Consider the following 21,782-nt stretch of genomic DNA (forward strand, 5'->3'; position numbering starts at 1 on the left):
TTGTGATGAGGCAATGGCGTTTATGGTGATATAAAGACCACACGAATTTGTATTAGTCCAATGGAAAAAATAAAAGCTAATGTAAATATTTATCAGATATTCAAATTATGCTATATATATCTTTATATTTCATTGTATACTTCACATATTGACTTTATATTTTAAATAATGACAAATTGTTGTATTTTAGGTGTATTATTTACTGCAGTGTGTTTAATAACTGAAATGTGTGAGAAAAGTCCAGATACTTTACATCATTTCCGAAAGGTAAGTTAGATATGTGAACAGTTAACATAGAATTTATTTTATATTATTCTTATACACCATTTCATATTCTTACACACTAAGATCTAACCATCATTGAAATCATTTTAACGTTTTCTTAAAGGGTCAGTGTGCATAATTAACTCCCGACTGCATATTAACACAATTTTCTTTAGATATATCTAATTTTTCTTGGAAAAACAGAACTTGAAGTAAAATATTTTTTTATTAAATGTATATTATCCTAAATATGCACATAATTTAAACCTAAATATGCACATAATTTAAACCTAATTATGCACATAATTTAAACCTAATTATGCACATAATTTAGAAGAAAACTGACATAAATTTATAGAGCTATAATTACAACCCATGCATTTTTGGAATGTTTAAAGCTGAACAAAAGCAATTATGCATCTAAACCTAAAGTTATATAGATTTTATTTCCTAAGAAAATGTGGGCAAATTTTTCTTTGAAACATCCCTACAGAGGCTTTTGCCAGGGAACCTAGTTCTATATGAATATATTTAAATATTAACCCAAAATTTAACCATCATAATATATTAATCTCATATTCTATTAATATTTGGGAGGGGGGGGGGGGGGACTTTTTGGCTTGTTCTTCATGTTTCCTTTTCTACCCTTACTTCAGAGATCTAGAATGCACTATTTTCTGTTTTCATCTATTTTATTTTATTTTTTAACACCATGTTAAGGAGTATGAGGTATGGGCACTTCAATTTATTTTGATATATTTATTTGAGATGTTTTTTTTATCTAATTTTTGGTAGTGGTTATATCACATTGCTTATTTTGTTAGCTAAATTAGTTATAGATATGTACAAAAAGAATAAATAATTTGGTTTTTCACAAAATTATACAGCCTTATATCTGATCTCCTTGCATGATGTACTTTATGCTTTTTGTTTGCATTTTTGGAATGCTAGATGTTATTGAAAAGATAACGTCCATTTTTAAACTGTTCTGATGAGGATTTTGTATCTGAAACAGGGAACAATGGTTAGCATTATCCTTTCAACCAGCTGTAGATTGGTACAAATGATTTGGGAAATCAATGCCGAGAGGTTTAGCCAAGGACCAGCTGGTTGATGGGATACTCATGAAACCATGTTATCCTTATATCTTTCATTGTTTTAATCAAGGATACCACTCCACATTACTTGATTGTCATGTAATGGATACAGTTATATTTAGGCATAAATGTTCATTGTTGGCTTCCAATAATGGTATTCTTTTGCTTTAAGAGATCATTATTTCAATGCTACACTTTAAGTTTGTCACATGCAGTATTGTCATGCATGTGCTTGTTTTTTTCTATATCTTTAGCTTATTGGTGTCAATATTTTGTACGGTATAGCTTTTGAAATGGATTTTTTTGCATGTATTGATTTTTGGTCTTGTGAACCAATGTTTGAAACAACATGATGAAACTTTTTTATGAGTGGAAAATACTTTGAACTGTAAACAGAAATGTAATTTTTGAGTTTGAGTGAATAAATTTGGTACTGGCCAGTCTTATAAAGCTTGCTGAAGCTTTTCTTTAGTCAAAGTTATCGACTTTCAATTGATACATAATTGGACATTCACTGATCCTGCAATTTTCATAAAAACTTGACCAGAATATGAACCTGATACACATACTAAGGATGGCAAAATCTCTTCAACAAATTTTATCAGTAAGTATTTGTTGATATATTTCAGTTGGTACCACAGTTAGTACGTATATTAAAGAATTTGATTATGGCTGGTTATTCACCAGAACATGATGTTAGTGGTGTTAGTGATCCCTTTTTACAGGTAATAAACTTTTCAATAACTTATAACCTGCATGATTTGAGAACTGCTTACCCTTCTGAAACACCTATTACCATTCCAACTGTGTTCTTCAATTGGGTGCTTTTGGGAACATTTTATGATTATTTTTATAATATATTTATTACTTCTTTTTTATATTTTCTAGGTTAAAATATTGCGGTTGTTAAGGAGACTAGGTAAAACTGATTTAGAAGCTAGTGAAACAATGAATGATATCCTTGCTCAAGTATGTATATACAATATGTCCATACTATAAAATATTTATATGCTGCCAATAGAATATATACAATGAAACTTTCATTATTTCCACTTCATATTTGCAAAATACATCAAAATTTGAAATGATTTTCATTTTATTTACGTGTCAAAGGTAAAAATCAATTACTTGATGTTTACAAATTACCAAAAGTAGAGCATTATCATATTTCTATATTGTCTTTGTATATTATTTGTAGGTGGCTACCAATACAGATACTAGTAAAAATGTAGGACATGCTATTTTATATGAGATTGTTTTAACTATAATGGGTATACAATCTGAAGCTGGCTTACGTGTAAGTATTCACCACTATTTGGGATGTAATATCAGATACAATTGTCAAAATATTTGCTTTACCAGCTGTATAACTAAATTACAGCTCTCTGTATCACTTTTCAGTATTTGAATATGACGTATAGTTCTTCTTCCATGAAACAAACAAAATCAAGCATATTACCAATATTGTGACTATTGTTAAATAATTACTACATGTGAGCATATTTCTTTGGAAATGATTATTTTATATAAATTTTAATTAATATTAAATTGTAGGTCTTCCTTTTTTCTAGCAAAAGTGAACACTTTATGATGTGATATCAAAATGCATTAATCTGTTATATTTGTAGGTTTTAGCTGTAAATATATTAGGTAGATTCCTGTTAAATAATGATAAGAATATCCGCTATATTGCTTTAAATACTTTACTACGAGTTGTACAAGCTGATTATAATGCTGTACAGAGACATAGAACAACTATAGTAGACTGTTTGAAAGATCCTGATATATCTATTAGAAAGTAAGTTAATGGATTATTTTTTATAGAATTTAGAATGCTATATCATTAAAGAAGCCATCAGAACCACCATCTGGTAAAGAACATTTGTCCAAGTAAAATTGGAAATTAAAAACACATAAATAACATAATGTATATGACCAAAATTAATAAATGTTTATGCAAAACTATTTTCGAAGCTGATAATTATGTGCAAAACTGTAATTGTTTTATGTGAGAGATTTGAAGAGGGATATGTCTATATTTCAGACGTGCTATGGAACTATCATTTGCCTTGATAAATGCTAATAATATTCGTGGTATGATGAAAGAATTACTACATTTCTTAGAAAATTGTGATCAAGAATTTAAAGCAGATTGTTGTTCTAATATTGTGCTAAGTGCTGCAAAGTAAGTTTATATTATTTTTCTATTCTGTGGTTTATGGATACCATTAACTCTGATACACCTAACTTTAAGTTGCCTCCTATACAGAGACCCACTACTGATCAGATAGAATGAATTATTTGAGTGAAATTTTGCCATTTATAAATTTTGCCAATTGTATGTTTGTGATTTTTAAGTTTTTTGCTTTTGATGTGGCCTTACATGTGAGTTAATGAATACAGAATACGTTATTTTTCAATACATAAACTTTTGTTTACAGATATTCACCAAATAAAAGATGGCATATAGATACAGTTCTCAAAGTTTTAGTCATGGTAAGACCTATCACACTTAAAACTTCAGCAGATGTATTGTACACTTTTAACTGCCGCAGATGTATTGTACACTTAAAGCTGCCACAGATGTATTGTACACTTCAAACCGATGTATTGTACACTTTAAACCGATGTATTGTACACTTGTAACTGATCTATTGTACACCTTAAACTGATGTATTGTACACTTTAAGCTGCCACAGATGTATTGTACACTTAAAGCTGCCACAGATCTATTGTACACTTCAAACCGATGTATTGTACACTTTAAACCGATGTATTGTACACTTGTAACTGATCTATTGTACACCTTAAACCGATGTATTGTATACTTTAAGCTGCCACAGATGTATTGTATACTTTAAACTGCAACAGATGTTGAAGTATTCCATTTTTTACTGTTATATTACAATAACTATTATAATAACTATTACAGGCTGGTAATTTTGTACGAGGTGATGTTGTATCATTATTAATTCAATTAATATCAGAAACTAAACAACTACATGGTTATATAGCTCTACAGATGTTTAAAGCTTTGAATGATGATTTTAGTCAACAACCTATGGCTCAAGTTGCTATGTGGTGTATAGGTGAATATGGTGAACACATGTTTTCAAATACTGTAGAAGATGAAGAACCTATTACAGTAAGTGGTTAAATTCCATCCTAGTGATCGATTGAAGTTGTTTAAAGTATTTTACTTACTTAATTTTCCATCAGATGTTTTCCACAAGTTAATGTTGAAATGGCCCAGAGATCTGAAAAAAATATAAAGTCATTATCAACTACTGCATTTATTGAGTATATTATTTTAGGCAAATAAGTATTTACAAGTTTCCCGGAGTTCAAGACCTCAGTGATCTAAATATTTGCTTAACTTTGAGAATACATCATGGATATGAGCTATCTGAGCAATTTTTAAAACATTCAGTTGGTTTATTGCTTAAATGCTCACAGGTCTACAGGTTTGAACGATGAAGAGAGTTCTGATAATTTTACAGATAGCTAATATAGAGCCCTATTTTGGGCAACTATTTATCCCTTATGGAAGTTAATACATGTTGACCTACTATGTTTATTTAGGTATCGGAAGAAGATGTTGTAAGAATAGTTGAAAGAGTATTACAAAATAATAATTCTACTGAAATCACTAAAGAATATGCTATTACAGCTCTAATGAAACTTAGTTCTAGATTTACTTCTACAGTACCGTAAGTAGTGTTTATTAACTACATTGCTCCTAATTTTATCAATCACTTATAAATCATAGAAAAAATATCTAGCATTGTTCATGCAGAAAATACTTCCAACACATGTTTCGGATAAATAACCCTCATTAAGACAGCATGATCGGAAATACAGGTAAACTTTACAAAATTGGACTTAATGTGTGCAAAATAAACGAACTGACTTTAAGGGAGCAAAATTAAGTTTATGCTTATATTGGAGTCTTACAAATCTCTGTATGCTTTCATTAAAGTTAATAACTATCAAACATCTGAAAGCCTATGGGAAATGGTTTATAACTTCTACATAAGAAATAATGTGATATATTTTTTTTTTTTTAGGCGAATACGGCAGATAATAGAAGTATATGGTAGTAGTACTAATGTAGAATTACAACAAAGATCTGTAGAATATACCAATTTATTTTCGAAATTTGACCATTTACGGTAAGAATTGTCATTTATTATTATAGACAACAATATACAACTAAATCAGAAAATGGGTAAGCATTAACCATCTAGACTCTCGCTAAGAAATGAAATAAGATTTTATGACTTACTTAAGCTTAAAAAGAGAAAATATACCCAGGTTCTTTCCTTAAGCGTAAACATGTGTTGACAAGCTAAAGACATAAGTCACATGTCAGTCAGGCAAAACTCTGGAGGACAAGATGATGGTGAATGCAGAAAATCAAATTAATTTTTAAACTACAGGCCTGCTCTGCTAGAACACATGCCTCTATTAGAAGTACATGCTAGAAGTAGAAGTGTATTTGAAGATGAAGGACAAGAAGAAGATAATTTATTAGGGGGTGTGGAACCATCACCAAAAGAAAATAATATCAACGTACAAAATAACATGGAGGTAGGCTAATAGTTGACAGTTCGGGTTGTTTAAAAAAGCTAAAAGCATGTTAACAAAGGCATTAAAAAACGTTTTGAAGCTGTTGTCCTGAAGGAAAAGTATCCCTATGCACTGCAGTATGTGATATCTCCAAAATTGGCAGATTGGTGCCAAATTTGGCCCCTAGGGTCGGACAATTTTCAGGTTTCATTTTAATCGGTAAATATTGCTTTGGCTTCAAAATTTACCATCCTTTATCACTATTCGTTAATAGTAAATCTGTATCTGGTGGAGCTGTGCTAATTAGACCCATGATGAAAATTGATGTTTATTATAATATTTTCTAGGGTAATAGTATATTAGATATAATGGGTAATGGTACTAGTAATACAGAACATACATCTAATACAGCAGGCAGTGGTGGTGTAAATGATTTACTAGATTTATTAGGTGATCTAGGACCAACACCAACTCTTAACAATGTTACCCGTAAGTTTGAACTTATTCTTAATTTACATAGTGAATTCTTAAAATATGGTTACAGCTGCCTTAAAACACTTAAAACTAGGGCCCACCATGTGCTTTTGTCTGTGCATCCTGAACACACATCCCTGCATTTCTCAATGCATAGCATCAACCAAACTTAGTAAGACATGCATAGAACATTGCTTATTATATTTCATCTGACTATTCCTAAACAATAATCCTTGAATGAATTTTGCCAATATTAAGTTCCACATTTAAATTTACAATTGTTTGGTAAAAGAAAAAGCAGCAGGGATAAGTCATGTCTTAGTAGCAACACTCCACAATCAGTAAATAAGACAAGTTTATTTTTTAGCACCCACAACCTCCCCTAATACTGGTAATAATTTATTAGATGGTTTCTTAGCACCGGAACAAAACTCTCTTAACAATCAGATGAATGGTGATTCATGTAAGTTATTCTTCTGTAACAAAATATTTTCATTGTTAAAAATGTGCTGAAAACATCAATTGTCGCACAATATAGAAAACTTAAAACAGAACCTGAACCATGTTGTTATTCTTCATGCAGTTGATGCAACCAATTATGTATGAATTAAAACATTAATATTTATCTATTTCAGCATTAAGTAAAATAACAGCGTTTAATCGTAATAATTTATTAATTGAGATGATGTGTGAGAAAGATATTCAACCTAATATTGTTGTAATAAATGTGAAAGCCTCCAATACATCCAGTGCACCTATGTCAGATTTTGTATTCCAAGCTGCAGTCCCTAAGGTAATTTTGAATTTATGGCACATTGGTTAAACTAGAAGTTTTCTTATTAGTGGAATCATAATTTATCCAGCTCTTAAAATGAGCAGATGGGCTTCTATTTTTGGGTATGCTATTTTGAGTTCATTTATAAATTGTTTTATTTTTAGTCATTCCAAATGGAGTTGCAGTCACCATCTGGTACTGACTTACCTCCATTGAATCAAGGATGTGTTACACAAATTATCAAAGTTAATAACTCTTCAAAGGTAAGTCAAATTTAGAGAGGTTCACCTTTTTCTATTGTTCACATTTTAGCCTTGGCAACTATAATTATTATATGGAAAATTTGCATAGCATAAAATATATTTTCTTCTCATGTAAAGCCAATTGTTTCTGGCAAGTTTCTCCAAGCATGGTATAATAGTATATTAACCATAAGTCGTTTTGTGAAGAAACTTTATTCCAAATGATCTAGACAAAAATATAGAACATAAGTTTCAACAGTGATAATTCTATCCTTTCAGGCCCAGTTAAAAATGCGATTAAAGATGACTTACTCTCAAAATGGAAATACAGTAACAGAGTTAGGTGAAGTCAATTCATTCCCTCAAAGTTTATGGACATGATAAACAGTGACCTTACTGAGTTGTGTACGAAATTCTAAGTGATCTTGTGTCCAAAAAGACTGTCTTTCAACAAGAAAGTTAACGAGCTTGTAATCAACTGTACATTGAAATGCAGATATCCAGTTTCTTTTCATTCCTTAAAAATTTTAACGTGGCATTTTATATAAATCCCAATATTATTTATCAAAAGTAAACAAATTTGAACAATTACTTGCTAATATTTGCCAATGTTGGTTACATCAAAAGGTGTGGTGTAGGATTATTTATAGTCGAAAATCAGTTTTTTTGAATCATGTCTGCATTCGCATGTTTGATTCTATTTTCTACTAAATTTTATCCCAGAATGAACACCATACTTTTGTCAGATTAAACCTAAATTGTCTCAAGATTGTGCTCGATTTCAGGATCATTTTTACAATAAATTTAATTTCCTTTTATCAAAACTGTGTAACCTGTATACTTAAGGGTATTTATCTTTAACAAATATGGTGTATATCACAGCTATAAGTCAGGGCTCATCAGATTTTTGACATTATAGCATAGAGAAATTCAATAGAAAGATATCATCTCAAACATTCAACATAATACTTTTCAAAATTCTCTGACATCAGTCCATTGTACTGTTTGTCAATCTTTCATGCATGCATCTATTTATGGAATATAGTCACAATATCAATGTATTGATGCATTGAAATTTTTAAAATGTGTTGGCATTACATATAAGGTTAATATGAGCATTTGTTGTTAATAAGGGATCAATGACGTCTAATAAGAGACTGACGATGTCCCAGCTAATGTTGTGTTACATGCTTGATCTTGTGGAGAAAGAAATACAAGAGTTCAACAGTATTTTGATGCTAAATAGGTTTGTGCAATGATTGGGTGTGCTTGACTTGATTCAAGTTCAGTGCTTGTTACCGAGAAATATAACTGCAGTATAATAATTTTGTCAAATTGCTACCCCAATGCCTTATCACTTATGTTAAAGTATAATATAATATATAATGATATGCATGTTTATGATGGTCCATAATATTTATTCCAACTGGGAGAATATCTTAAAGTGCTTCTCTTTATTGGTTTGAACTATGTTAAACTCTTCAGCTTAAGATTTTAAACAATTTTGAATATGAATTTTGTCGTGCATTATTTCAACGAAATCCCTGTTTTTTTTTAGAATTGTAACAAAGGATGTAAAGTTTTTACTCATTTCAATCAGAAATTAGACAAAAATATCAGGAGCTTCAAAACTTATTTTTCACAATTCCATAGTCTCAAAGAATCGTTGATTGGAATAATGATGTGCTTACAGGTTTTGCTCATGAAAAATACGATAAATTATTCACTTTCATATTTTTGGAAAGCCTATATGATACGATTATGAGGGATTAAACAACTATAATCAAGAAAGTTATAGATAATGTATAAAATGTGATATCGATATATATAGTAATTGTATATGAAGTTTTTGTTTTGTATAGAAGATGAATATTATGTATATAAAGTTATCTTGGGAGTACAAATGTAATGTAAATTTTTGTGAGAAGTTGGCAGTAGCTTGCTATCTATTTGTTTAAAGGCTTATTTAATTATTATTCTATCATCCTGCCAAATAAAAAAATAAAGTATCTTCCTTTCGTTTCATTTTGCAACAACACACTTGGTTTTGGAAATTTGGGTCAACCAATTTTTCAAATTGGAGTTCCAGGCATATGAGCAAATAAATCAAATGCATTGAATACGAGTGAGAGGTCAACAATGAAAGGGAAGACTGATGTTCATTAAATCCATTTCATGGTGTTTGGGATACTAAACCCTCATCAGGTCAGCTAGGATCGGATAAGGGATTAACTTTTTCAATATCGAGTCAATATTGGACTATTGACAAATGATTTTAACACGATGGCTAGTTTTTGAAATTGTCCCAAACATGTAACTTGTAAATGTTATTTTTTTCACATCATGAGGTCAGTGTTTAAACAGAACACTGTGAGCCTTTCTAAACTAGTAAACTTCAAATTTCTGAACTTCAGATCACATTGAGCGTGAAGCAAGAAAAAATATTGTTAAGATTGTCCAGAACTAATGACCCACACAACACCCTCACAAGTCAAAAACAGCACAGACTACAAAGTAGCATTTCATTTCTATCTATTCAAGACAACGAATATCACTATATTCAGCAACAAATGGTCTAAGGGAGACAACTACTATATTCAATTACTGTAGTTTGCAGTCTATACTGTGAGAAGCATCTACACCTTATACGCTTCTCACTAAATACTGTGATGTTTAATTTCCATTGTTATAATGAAGTATTTTGAAGTTGTGGCTGACTCATATATGTTTATAATTATACAACATTCAGAGGGACAGTTTTGTTATAAATAATGATATGAAACAAGATAGAACGCCAGTGGCAGTGGTACAAGGGAGACAATTACATTAAATGATGTCAATTTCCAGCATTGTGTTCTGAAGTAATTTGCAAACTAGATAACGAGAGCAAGAACATTTGGTTCTACACAGAGCAAAATATGTTACGAATATAAACCCAGCAGATGGATTGCCATGGTAAGATTTCGTACCGAAGGAGTTTTGAGTGTTTGCATTTTTGTTGTCAAATTGATTGACAAAACGACATCTGGGGTGCACGTGCAAAGATTGAAGCAGAATTCAAATAACAAGGCATGACAACACCCACAAATGAAAGAAAAGCGATATTACTTACCGATAATTGATTTCCTAATCGACTCTATATTGTTTTAACACTTTTTAAATGGCAGTTCGTTCATCAAATTCTCGAAAATATCCCGCCGTCTTCATTTTGGATAATCACGTGATAATGGTAGTCTTGTTTATCACATTGAGTGTCACGACGATCACGAAACATGAAAAGCGCGTTCGTTTCATCTGTTCTTTTAGTTCTAATCATAAATAAATAGTTAACACTGCACATAATATATGAATGCGCTTATATTATAATTACTATTATGCAAAAGTCCGTAGACATTTGGACCTGACTTTTTGGAATGTGCAGGATAAAAATAATATCTGCGAAAAACAATTCTGAAAAAAATTGCATACCCCTTTACATAAAAGATTTAGGACCTAAAATGCATTACAAGGGATATAAACCTAAACTCTGTAGACCAGCTTATAAATACATTGCATATGATATAGAACTATTGCAGACACTCCAAAAGTGGCACCATTTGAAAATCTTAGTGGCAGAGTAGCACAAGGTGTTCCCGAAAGAAAATCATGTCAATTGCAACTCAAGCTTAATAAAGTCTTTAAACTTTAAAGAGTAGATAAGTCATGAAATCACAAATTAATGTTGTAGTATGTATAGATTTTATTCAACAGATTAAAATACAGTATATCACAAATCTTTGCAAACATTATATTATGTTACTTACATAATCAAACATTTAACAATAAAACTTTCCAATGTTTTTAATCTTTGTTAATGTACATATATCAACATGTATCGTCAAGCTAGACTCATTTAATATCATTTGTTTCACCATGTAGTAATTGTATTCAAGGTAGCTTCTATGGGGCTGCTCGATTGGCGAGTTATGGATACTTGGCAAAGAGTTCAGAATGCATTCTACATGTGCCAAAAATATGGTTGCCTCAATTGGTGCACAGAGAATTCAAATGGCAGAGAAGGAAATAGATGGGAAAATTTGAAAGTGACATATTCTGCTTCAGTACCTTTTGATTGAGGGCAGAATTGGAACAGATGGAAACTGTTCAGAACTCTCTAATCGAGTGCAACCTATTTTAACCATTCTAAAATATAATCCATGTAATTCCATAAAACTTCATTAAAGTCATAATATATTAATATCACATATATTAAAGGGGAATGGTGACATCATCATCTAGAATTGAAGACGCCTTAGATGGTTGGAAAATTTGAATGGATTCAGATTGAAGTTGATACAAATAAAATGGCTAGAACACCTCTTTTAAGTCTCCTAAAATATAATAAAAATGGCTCAGCCATGTTTCATTAATAGTCAAATGTTTCAAAAAAATTATAAACAAAAAAGGTATTAACAAAAAAATCAATGAATCAACTGCATTGTTATAAATACATAAAGCTTTCCAACAAGTAATTTATAAAACTTGAGTATAAAATAAACTAGAGCCAGCCTATATATTATGTTATGTTATGACCTGTCATGTATATACAAATGTTTCAAACATCAAACATTACTTATAATATATATTTCTTTGCAAGCAGAAGCAAATTTTTAAAATTTATTCAACATCTAAATATTTCACTTGCTTTGAATGGATTCCTCTAGGTCTCAGGGGCAGTGTGTATACAGATTTTGGAAATATTTCTACAAAACCATGCAAATAAATTACCATTAAATGATTGCAACAATACCATTATATACAAATGATTGTTATTTTATAGTCAACCCCTATATACATGAAAATATAAGCCTTGGTTACTATTATTAAATTGTAATAAATACTCATGTGAACCTATGATTTTAAAAGTACTTCAATGCAGGGACATAGCCCAATAGGATTCTCTATATCCATCATACAACTGCTTAATTCTGAACTTAAATTCTGAACACTAATTAAAAACCATTACTACATATAATCAATGCTTAATATTACTAAGGCACATCGATGATCATTAAACATCTTCAATCTGATTAACATACAAATCTATAGTTCAAGGTCATTAAAAAATCCAACCAATGAAACGATCTGTTCAAGAAAGACTTCAGAAATTCATGTTTGTTGATTATTAGGCATCATTTTATATTGACTGTTCAGTAAAACTAATGACTAATATTCAACTAAACACAATTCAAAGAAGAATATCCACTCACAGATCATGGATGGGAAATAGATCAACCCACAGAAAAATCATGAAACAAAATATCTAGATCAGTATTCTTAGTAGATTGGGTGTTATTTTTTCTGGAATTAAACATTTGCAATTTTGGCAATAATAAAAACCTGTCAAACTTTAAGATTGGATTTTAAAAAAGAATTTGGGACAAATTCAAATATGGAAAACCAATTGGAAGCCTTAACTAAAATCTTTGAATACAAATTTAAAAATATTTCACAAAATTATGATAGATATCTTTTAGAAAAATAAAATACAGTATAGCTGCTCTTTGGATATTTCTTTTCATTATGTAAATATATTTTAAAGATTTGTTTTGACAAGATAGAGGACTTTAATTTTAAAAATTTGTAACACAGGCATAATTCTGTACATAGTTAACACTTGCATTGTGCAAAATACATAGCTTGTGTTACTAACTGAACAATCCTGAAGAAATTCAAAAAAAAATAAGTAGTATGAGACATACTTCTATATTAATCTTTAGTTTTGAAGGTAGAAAAAACAGTTCAAAGGTTTATCACATTTTAAACTGTACCAACAATATATTCAGCTGAATCAAATGGTTATCAACAATATACATACAATTCAGTATCCATCATCATTTAGTCTACTCAATATAATGTTTCTTATATAAGTCTTCTAATGGCCTAATATATGCATAAGAGTACATATTTTGTCTGATTGTAACTAGTAATTTTGTCAGTAAACAGCATTCCTATCAACTCTTAATCAAATAAAATATATACAACAACAAAATTTTGGAGTAATATTTAGCACCGCCTTGTCTTTTAAAAAAATAACTGAAGGTCAAGGTTACTAACAGTGGCGTGGGGGGGAATTTCATGAAAAATTTATTCTACTTTCACTGCCAAAACCGCTTTAGATGCAATCTCCGCCTTCTTAGATTAGGAGTCCACGTTGCAACTAGAACCTTTTGAAATCTTAAATGTAGGGGGATGAAATTCCCCCTCCCCTTCCCACCACTGATTACTAAGCACAATATCAATTGTTGAAGCATATTTTTGTTCGCCTTTGATACATTGGGTAAATTGAGACAGAAATTGTTGTCTTTTGTAAAAAAATCGTAATTTCTAGCTTGCTTCCAATGAACTAAAATAGTAGTCATTGAAACTATTAATGAGCCATGTTTCTGTAATGAAAGTTGATTAGTGTTACTGGACACATACTTAAGTTTAAAATATAAACCATGTCCAAAAGACGAAAATATAGTACTATGTACAAAGTTATAAAAATCTACTACTCATTCTGGTGGCAGATATTTACTGGGCGCCACTTCTAATATTAACTGCATATATTTGGTAAATGTATCTGAAAACAAAGTTTTGACAATAAATCATTATGGAGAGGGCTGTAACTCAAAATGTTAGAGTGATTGGAATTTTATGACATCATCTCCTCTCTGTTTAGGTACAGAAACAAGTTCAATCAATGCCTGACCTGTATCACTGATAAGGGTAAACTGAGTTGATCAATTCATATCATCTCAACTCATGTGGGGTTCAAATCCTGCACCGAACGTCAGCAAGCAGGTATCTCTGCAACAAGCTATGCAACCCTCTATCACCACATATTAAAATCAAATTTAATCACCAAATACTTACCCATGCCTGGTAAGACCAGTTTAAAATGAACAAAGGGAACATAAAATATTAATCCACTAATAACAAAGAGGAAAGCATAGAGAAGTTCAATTTGAGGATTATCTATTATAGGTCCAAGAACTAAATAGATTGAACATAACAATACAAATATAGGTAGTACTATTGGCACCTGAAATATATCAAATTATATAAGATTTCTACAACATTTAGAAGCGGACAGCACATATAACTTAAAACACAAGGGAATATATTATAGTATTCCCCCTCTTCTTCATTTCATCTGATGACGACAAGACACGTAAATTGTGTTGAAACGTTATGTACTTTGTTATTAAAAATGTGTTATAGCATAATATATTTCTTTGTGTTTTTTTGTAATATATCAAAATATAACATGAAATAATCAAGATTTACTGCATTGCAATTGGTGTCCCTTAAAGGGATGATAAAAAGGTTTTTTTTATTATGTCTAAATGGGGCAATGATAGCATCCATTTGCACCTATCCAATTTTGAGTCAGACATCTGTGGTTCTTGCAATTCCACTAAAAAAATGCTTTGGTTTTAGTAGTATATCAATTAAACCTATCATTAAAGAAAGACAGCAGTGTGGAATGAGGGAAATTTGTAAGGTTTCGACCTGTTGAGGATCTTTAATATGCACAGTCTGTGTTATTTTTAAGTGACGTACCTTGTATGGTCTATGTTCATGAGGTCTAGTAAAGCGTAGAATTATGACAGCTGCCATTGTGGCACCATAGAACAACCAGGCAGTAAAACTAAAGAAATCTATCAGGGTAAAGATATCACCTGGTATAATCATTATTAAAGCTATCAGGGACTGAAATGAAAAACAAATATCATTATCAACTTTTTAAGTCAAGCTTAAACACTAAACTGAATAAGAGAGACATCAAAATTTTAAGGTCTTATTTTGCTGCTCCTTTAATTGGTTTAGTGGAGAGACAGGCATAGTCATGCAGTGTGCAATGGATCAAATTTTGCCAAGGCAGCAGCATTTGCTTACACCTTTCACAGTAGTAAGTTGGATTTCCTTCCGCTAGGCAATTAGGTGCCATGAGTTCGAATCCTGCTCAATGTAAGAAAAATTCTGTGTCTGTGCCAGTGCTTCCAAGGGTCAGCCTGGTGTTGGCTCTCATGTCTCACCCCCTAATACTTAACCTGCACAACCTGTAGGACATAGGACCTTGGGTTTTTTTCATAAGAAATAGCACACTTTTGTATATGAGTCCCACCATAATGTATATGGGAAACCAAGATGGACAATTTCAAAGGTACAATAACAAAAGCTGGGGTTAAACCCCAGGCGTAAATAACTTACAGTAAAAACTAAAGAAGGTAATGGTGTCAACTGTCTAACATGAACATAAGATAGGATTTCTGGCAGATGACCTTCTCTCGCTGCTGCATACACCAATCTAAAAATAAACATCTGGAATGTATTATATATCTAACTTTGAGTTAATGTAATATATTATATCTAACTTTGAGCTAATGTAATACATCCAAATTTGAGCTAATGTAATATATCCAAATTTGAGCTAATGTAATATATCCAAATTTGAACTAATGTAATATATATCTAACTTCGAGCTAAGGTAATATATCCAAATTTGAGCTAATGTAATATATCCAAATTTGAGCTAATGTAATATATCCACATTTGAACTAATGTAATATATATTTAACTTCGAGCTAATGTAATATATGTCAAACTTTAGGCTAATGTAATATATATCTAACTTTAGGCTCATGTAATATATATCTAACTTTGACCTAATGTAATATATATCTAACTTGGACCTAATCTAATATATATCTAACTTCGAGCTAATGTAATATATATTTAACTTTGACCTAATGTAATATACATCTAACTTTAGGCTAATGTAATATATATCTAACTTGGACCTAATGTAATATATATCTAACTTTGACCTAATGTAATATATATCTAACTTTGACCTAATGTAATATATATCTAACTTTGACCTAAATGACAGCAAAAGTAAAATCCATTTATAACTTAACTGCTCTACAAATGGCAGAATGTCAAGAAAAAACAAGTTGTCAATGCAACTTTCAAATGCGAGCAATCATGGCACATATATAAGAGGGCTCAAATTTCGATGGTGAGCTGTGAACATTAACTGATTAACTTAACATTTCCCATTTCTGAGACTAAGGTACAATTTATCGTAAACAGAAACACTGAATCTAGAAACAGTAGTCATACCTTCCACCAGTAAAACATGAACCATTCGCTGCACCAAAGGTTGAACAAGCTACAGAAATAGGTATAATGATAGCTGCTACTCCCAAAACCCGAGCTCCCCATGTCTAAAAATAGAAACCAAATTTAAGATTCATCACAAACATAAGTGCTGGTTTGTCTGTTTCAAGTTGTCTGTTTAAAGCTAACTGACATTTGTGAAAAATGCTTTAAGAGAACAGAACAAGTTTGTAATGAACTTTCCAATGTGTCCTATTTATTATTTGAATTTATTATTTGTTAAAATAATAGATTTTGCAGGAGAGATAATGTATAGCCAAGTTAATCACCAATTACAGCATAATTTGTGATATCTGTCTATTCTGAATTTCTGCGTTATCTGACATGTTTATCTGGTATAATACTTACAGCTGCTACAGCATCTGATGCTAATAATTCAGCTTTATCCATAACACTAAAGTAGGATATATTAGTCAACAGATAACAGATTGTAACCAATGGTAGAGCTATAATAATAGATCTTGGTAAGTCTCTGTAATGAAAAATATACAATATCTTAAAAATACTAATTAGTAATTTAGTACTTGAATACGTGAGTACTTGAGTGCTTTACTTGAAGGTTTGATTGAATAATTAAATACTTTACTTGGAAGGTTTGATTGAATAATTAAATACTGGTTTGACTGAATAATCAAGTACAATACTTGAAAGTTTTGATTTAATAATTAAGTTCTTTACTGCAAGATTTTATTGAATAATGAAGTACTTTACTTCAAAAGTTCTTTGAATAATTAAGTACTTTATTTGAAGGTTTGATTTAATAATTAAGTTCTTTACTTCAAGATTTCATTGAAGAATTAAGTACTTTATTTGAAGGTTTGATTCAATAATTAAGTACTTCAATTGAAGTTTTGAATAAGTAAGTACATTACTTCAATATTTCTTTGAATAGTTAAGTACTTTACTTGAAGGTTTGATTTAATAATTAAGTTCTTTACTTCAAGATTTCATTGAAGAATGAAGTACTTTATTTGAAGGTTTGATTCAATAATTAAGTACTTCAATTAAGGTTTTGAATAAGTAAGTACATTACTTCATAGATTTCTTTGAATAATTAAGTACTTTACTTGAAGGTTTGATTGAATAATTAATTGAATAATTAAGTACTTATTAAGGTTTGATTGAATAAATCAAAATATAAATGGCTTTCAGCAGATTGTAAACTTACTTGTATGGATTTTTGAGTTCTTCTGTTACATAGTTCAAATTGTTCCTGGGAAAATATATAATAAATTAATCACTTTTTAAAGTTAATGAATAAAGAGAAAAGCAGACTTTTATTGTGTTTTTTTTTATTAGCTCTTATGTTTAATAAAGTCACTTCAGTTGGGGTCTAACAACATCCCTTTGGAATGTTCGTCAAATTAACCTAGCTCAATGAAGTATGCTTTAACTACTCAAATTTCTATCCTCTTCAGGGCAGACATTTTGTGATGAGGTGTTTATCAGGTCAGGTCAATTTACACTTACCAGCCATCATAGGCCCACAACCCATCGTAAAAAGCTAAAGCAATGGCTGAAGCTGAGCTTGTTGTTCCTTGAAATGTTGTTTTGGGATCCAAGTTTTGGGTATTTCCTACAACAACCAAAGAAAAAATTGATAACAACTGATGAAAGTTGAAAAAATTCTCAATAATTTTTATCATACAAAGTTAAAAAATTTGATTTAAAAAAATGTTTTTCATTTTCATGTATTCCATTACAGTTTTTCAATTTGAAAACTTAAATTTAAGTTTATTGCATAAAATTAATTAAAATTACATTAAATCTAATTAAAGAACAAAATTATCTAAAGCCTAGACTACCATAAACATAAACAAAATTGTTATTTAGTTCAACCATGCATAAAATATGTACTGAGTTCAATGGCCTATATACACAATTTTCAATTGTGACAAACAAGTAATTTCACCAAATACCGTATTTATTCTAATTGAATCACTGCTTTTTTTCAGAAGTAGTGAGTTAATTTTGTTGCAAAATTCTTCAATTGACACCAATCAATGCTATCTGAATTAGACTAATTAACTCATGCACCAAGGTAGTAATGGGCATATATGATTTGGATTTTGCAATTGATTTCTGTATTTGGCTATACATTATCCAATACCTGTCAATACCTATAACAATGTAAGGTTCTTTATGTGCTGCTAGTTCTTTGATTAATTTTACGGAGGTATGGGTTACTTTAAAAAAAAAAGGGGTGGGGGGTCCTTTGTTAGGGCAGGGCTCCAATAAGAATGAATACGGTAGTTTAAAAATTTCAAAAATCTTTTTATCTGAAAAGTTTAGAAATGATCATATATGAGCCATTGTTGATATAAATTATTACGTTTAATTACTATATAAAAAATGTCATAACATGCACCATTTAGTTAAAATATAGTTAGATGATATGTTGTAAAAATCTATACTTTTCTAGTGAATGTTAATATTATGCTCTTTCTATAATACCCTAAAATAATCTAGATACAGTTTATTGAGACTATCATAACAGAAGGTGCAAAGGACAAGGTGACCCAATATTACTTAGAAAAAATCAAATGAAATGAATGGAGTTTTGCGTACTACTTTTCTGCACCATGTGGGCTAATGAAGACAGCCAATGCCATGCAGAGTGCAATGAGGGAAATTTTGCCAGGACAGCAGAATAAGCCTGCTCTTTTTGAGAGTGCATTAACGTGCACAGCATGTAGTACACTGGGACTCGATTTATTATCCCTACCGAACTACTAAACACTTTTTTGCATGTCAGCCCTTGATTAGGTTCAACAGTTAAGAACATATTAGAATAAAAAAGAACAATATGGCTGGACTCATCATGAGGGGCAATGAGTTGACAAATCCAGTCATTTTCATTCTAACAAGTTTATCCATTAAACCTCTTAACTGCATCTAAATTAAGTATTATTCCAATTGTTCCAAAATTGGATGTTAATCTAATGAAGTGTTAATTATTATTTTGAATTCTAAAAAAAACCTGTATCAAATCAGTAAATTGTTACTGTGCAATTACATATTGTGTTATTTCAGATTTGATTGCAGATTTGATACATGTATATTTGTTATTTTGTTACCTTGACCCATCATGACAAAACCTCCTATGATTATCATAGCAAGGGCTGCTAGTTTAGTAAAAGTGAAAAACACTTGAACTCGACTAGCTAATTTTACACTGTAGCAATTCACCATGGTTACTGCCACTGAGTTGGGAAACAAAAGGAATAAAAATACTTTAAAGTGTCTATAAAGTCACAGAAGAAGGTACCAATTGTAATTTCAGGCAAAACAAATCTAATTATTTATGCTACTATTCAGACAATGGGATAATTATTGACCAATTTCATGACAAAATACATGTAACTGTATCTTATTCAGATTGATGCATGTATCTTATTCAGATTGATACATGTATCTTATTCAGATTGATACATGTATCTTATTCAGATTGATGATTGACACATGTATCTTTTTCAGATTGATACATTGATACATGTCTCTTATTCAGATTGATACATGTTTCTTATTCAGATTGATACATGTATCTTATTCACATTAATACATGTATCTTTTTCAAATTGATACATGTATCTTGTTCAGATTAATACATGTATCTTATTCAGATTGATACATTGATACATGTATCTTGGAGTGATTGTAAATAGATTTTCTAAATTTTGCATGTGTATAAGGGACACTGATTCCAATTTATACCATTCCAATTTTCAATCAGACGTCTGTGGTTCCTGCAACTCCACTTAAATAAGGTGTCTTTAATCGCAAAAGGGCCTTGTGTGATACAGCATATTTTGTGATAAGTGACATCATCAATCACTTATTTTTAATGGAATTGTAGGAACCACAGACGTCTGATTGAAAATTGGAATGGTGCAAATTGATACCATCAGTGTCCCTTATACACATAAAAAATTCTGAATATCTCTTTACAATTCCTTTAATGCACACAAATCATTGGGTATTGTTGATGGAAATTGCTTTGTGAGATGCCCCATAGAGAACAAAATTAAAAACAAAATAAATAATAAAGTGAAAAAAGAAACATGAAAATGAAAAGGTGACAACATTCACTGAAATTGTTGAGTATAAATGTTGGTGATTAGAATTCCACAAGGAACATGCTAATAAAACATTTACACACACTTCATTTCAAAATCAAGGGCAAAACAAACTGTAAGAATTATGTACTGGGTGGTACAAAAAACACTTTAACAGATAATAAAAAGTTTATACTTCATATTGATGTAATAATGGGTAATATCAGGGTATCAAATAATTACATCAGTATGTAATTGGAAGCAGTGGCACAGGCATCAGAATTTTTCTTACCTTCTTGAGGATTCGAACCCACGTCACCTAATCGCCAAGCATACGACAATCCAAATCACTACTGTTCAAATGCCACAAGAAGGTTACTTTTTAGAACCACCCAATGTACGCACTCTTAATAAATAAATAAACTTGATCAACCAATCATGCCAAAAACCAAAACCAAAGCATTTTCCTTCAAGCATTCCAAAACTGGCCAAAATCAAGCACAGAGCAAACACAATTCTCTTGCACATTCAAGCATACATAAGTATATAAATAAAATAAGGTATAAGTAAAAAATCACTGCAAACTATAAGAAACCATGAAAATAACACTGCAAGCTAAATATATAAATAAATAAGTACAAATTCACTGCAAAGCAAACTAAATTGAAAACACAAAAAAGTTGTTCAAGCAAGCTGGTTCAGTCCTTGTACAAACCTTGAGCATATTTAACAATGCCCCCAACAGTTATCATGAACACTGCTATTAATTTTGCAAATGTGAAAAAGTTTTGAACTTTTGTAGCCCAGTTAACACTGTAACAGTTGATGAATGCCACTAGTACTGAAGAAAAACAAATTCAATATACATTGAATATATATATTTTTACTTTGAATCAGCTTGTGGGTAAAGTGCCCGGGACATTTGTCGCCAATTAGAGTCTTGAGTAAATTCTCACGTGTGCTTGTAATTGTAATTGAAAGGAAAAGGAATCTGATTGAATGATGACAGTCTATTTTTTAAATCTTTTTTTTTCACATGTTTGAATGGAGACAATAAGTGCTCAACCTAAATCCTAAATATCAATCACAGTAAATA

At 30.6% G+C, this 21,782-nt stretch overlaps 2 protein-coding genes across 2 annotated transcripts in view; one reads left to right on the forward strand and one right to left on the reverse strand.

The window, feature by feature from the left end:
- Nucleotides 1-168: 168 nt before the first annotated feature.
- Nucleotides 169-5,537, forward strand: LOTGIDRAFT_126968 (hypothetical protein; the record flags this gene model as incomplete). Its single annotated transcript, XM_009063201.1, has 10 exons — nt 169-267; nt 1,991-2,086; nt 2,250-2,330; nt 2,560-2,658; nt 2,990-3,159; nt 3,406-3,546; nt 3,803-3,857; nt 4,294-4,506; nt 4,944-5,071; nt 5,429-5,537. 10 exons carry the CDS (start codon nt 169-171, stop codon nt 5,535-5,537), a joined length of 1,191 nt encoding a protein of 396 aa, XP_009061449.1.
- Nucleotides 5,538-11,142: 5,605 nt separating this feature from the next.
- The window catches only part of LOTGIDRAFT_234854 (hypothetical protein), a 38,380-nt gene continuing 27,740 nt past the window's right edge, over nt 11,143-21,782 (reverse strand). The window contains exons 7-15 of the mRNA XM_009063202.1: nt 19,709-19,834; nt 18,102-18,207; nt 17,800-17,844; nt 16,980-17,103; nt 16,575-16,678; nt 15,660-15,756; nt 15,009-15,158; nt 14,319-14,487; nt 11,143-14,025 (exon numbers count right to left, since the gene is read on the reverse strand). Coding sequence (XP_009061450.1) covers nt 13,958-14,025; nt 14,319-14,487; nt 15,009-15,158; nt 15,660-15,756; nt 16,575-16,678; nt 16,980-17,103; nt 17,800-17,844; nt 18,102-18,207; nt 19,709-19,834 — 989 coding nt within the window. The 3' untranslated portion in view covers nt 11,143-13,957. The remainder of the gene's footprint in view (nt 14,026-14,318; nt 14,488-15,008; nt 15,159-15,659; nt 15,757-16,574; nt 16,679-16,979; nt 17,104-17,799; nt 17,845-18,101; nt 18,208-19,708; nt 19,835-21,782) is intronic.

The sequence above is a fragment of the Lottia gigantea genome (assembly GCF_000327385.1).
Source record: "Lottia gigantea unplaced genomic scaffold LOTGIsca_56, whole genome shotgun sequence".
Classification (NCBI taxonomy): Eukaryota; Metazoa; Mollusca; class Gastropoda; family Lottiidae; genus Lottia; species Lottia gigantea.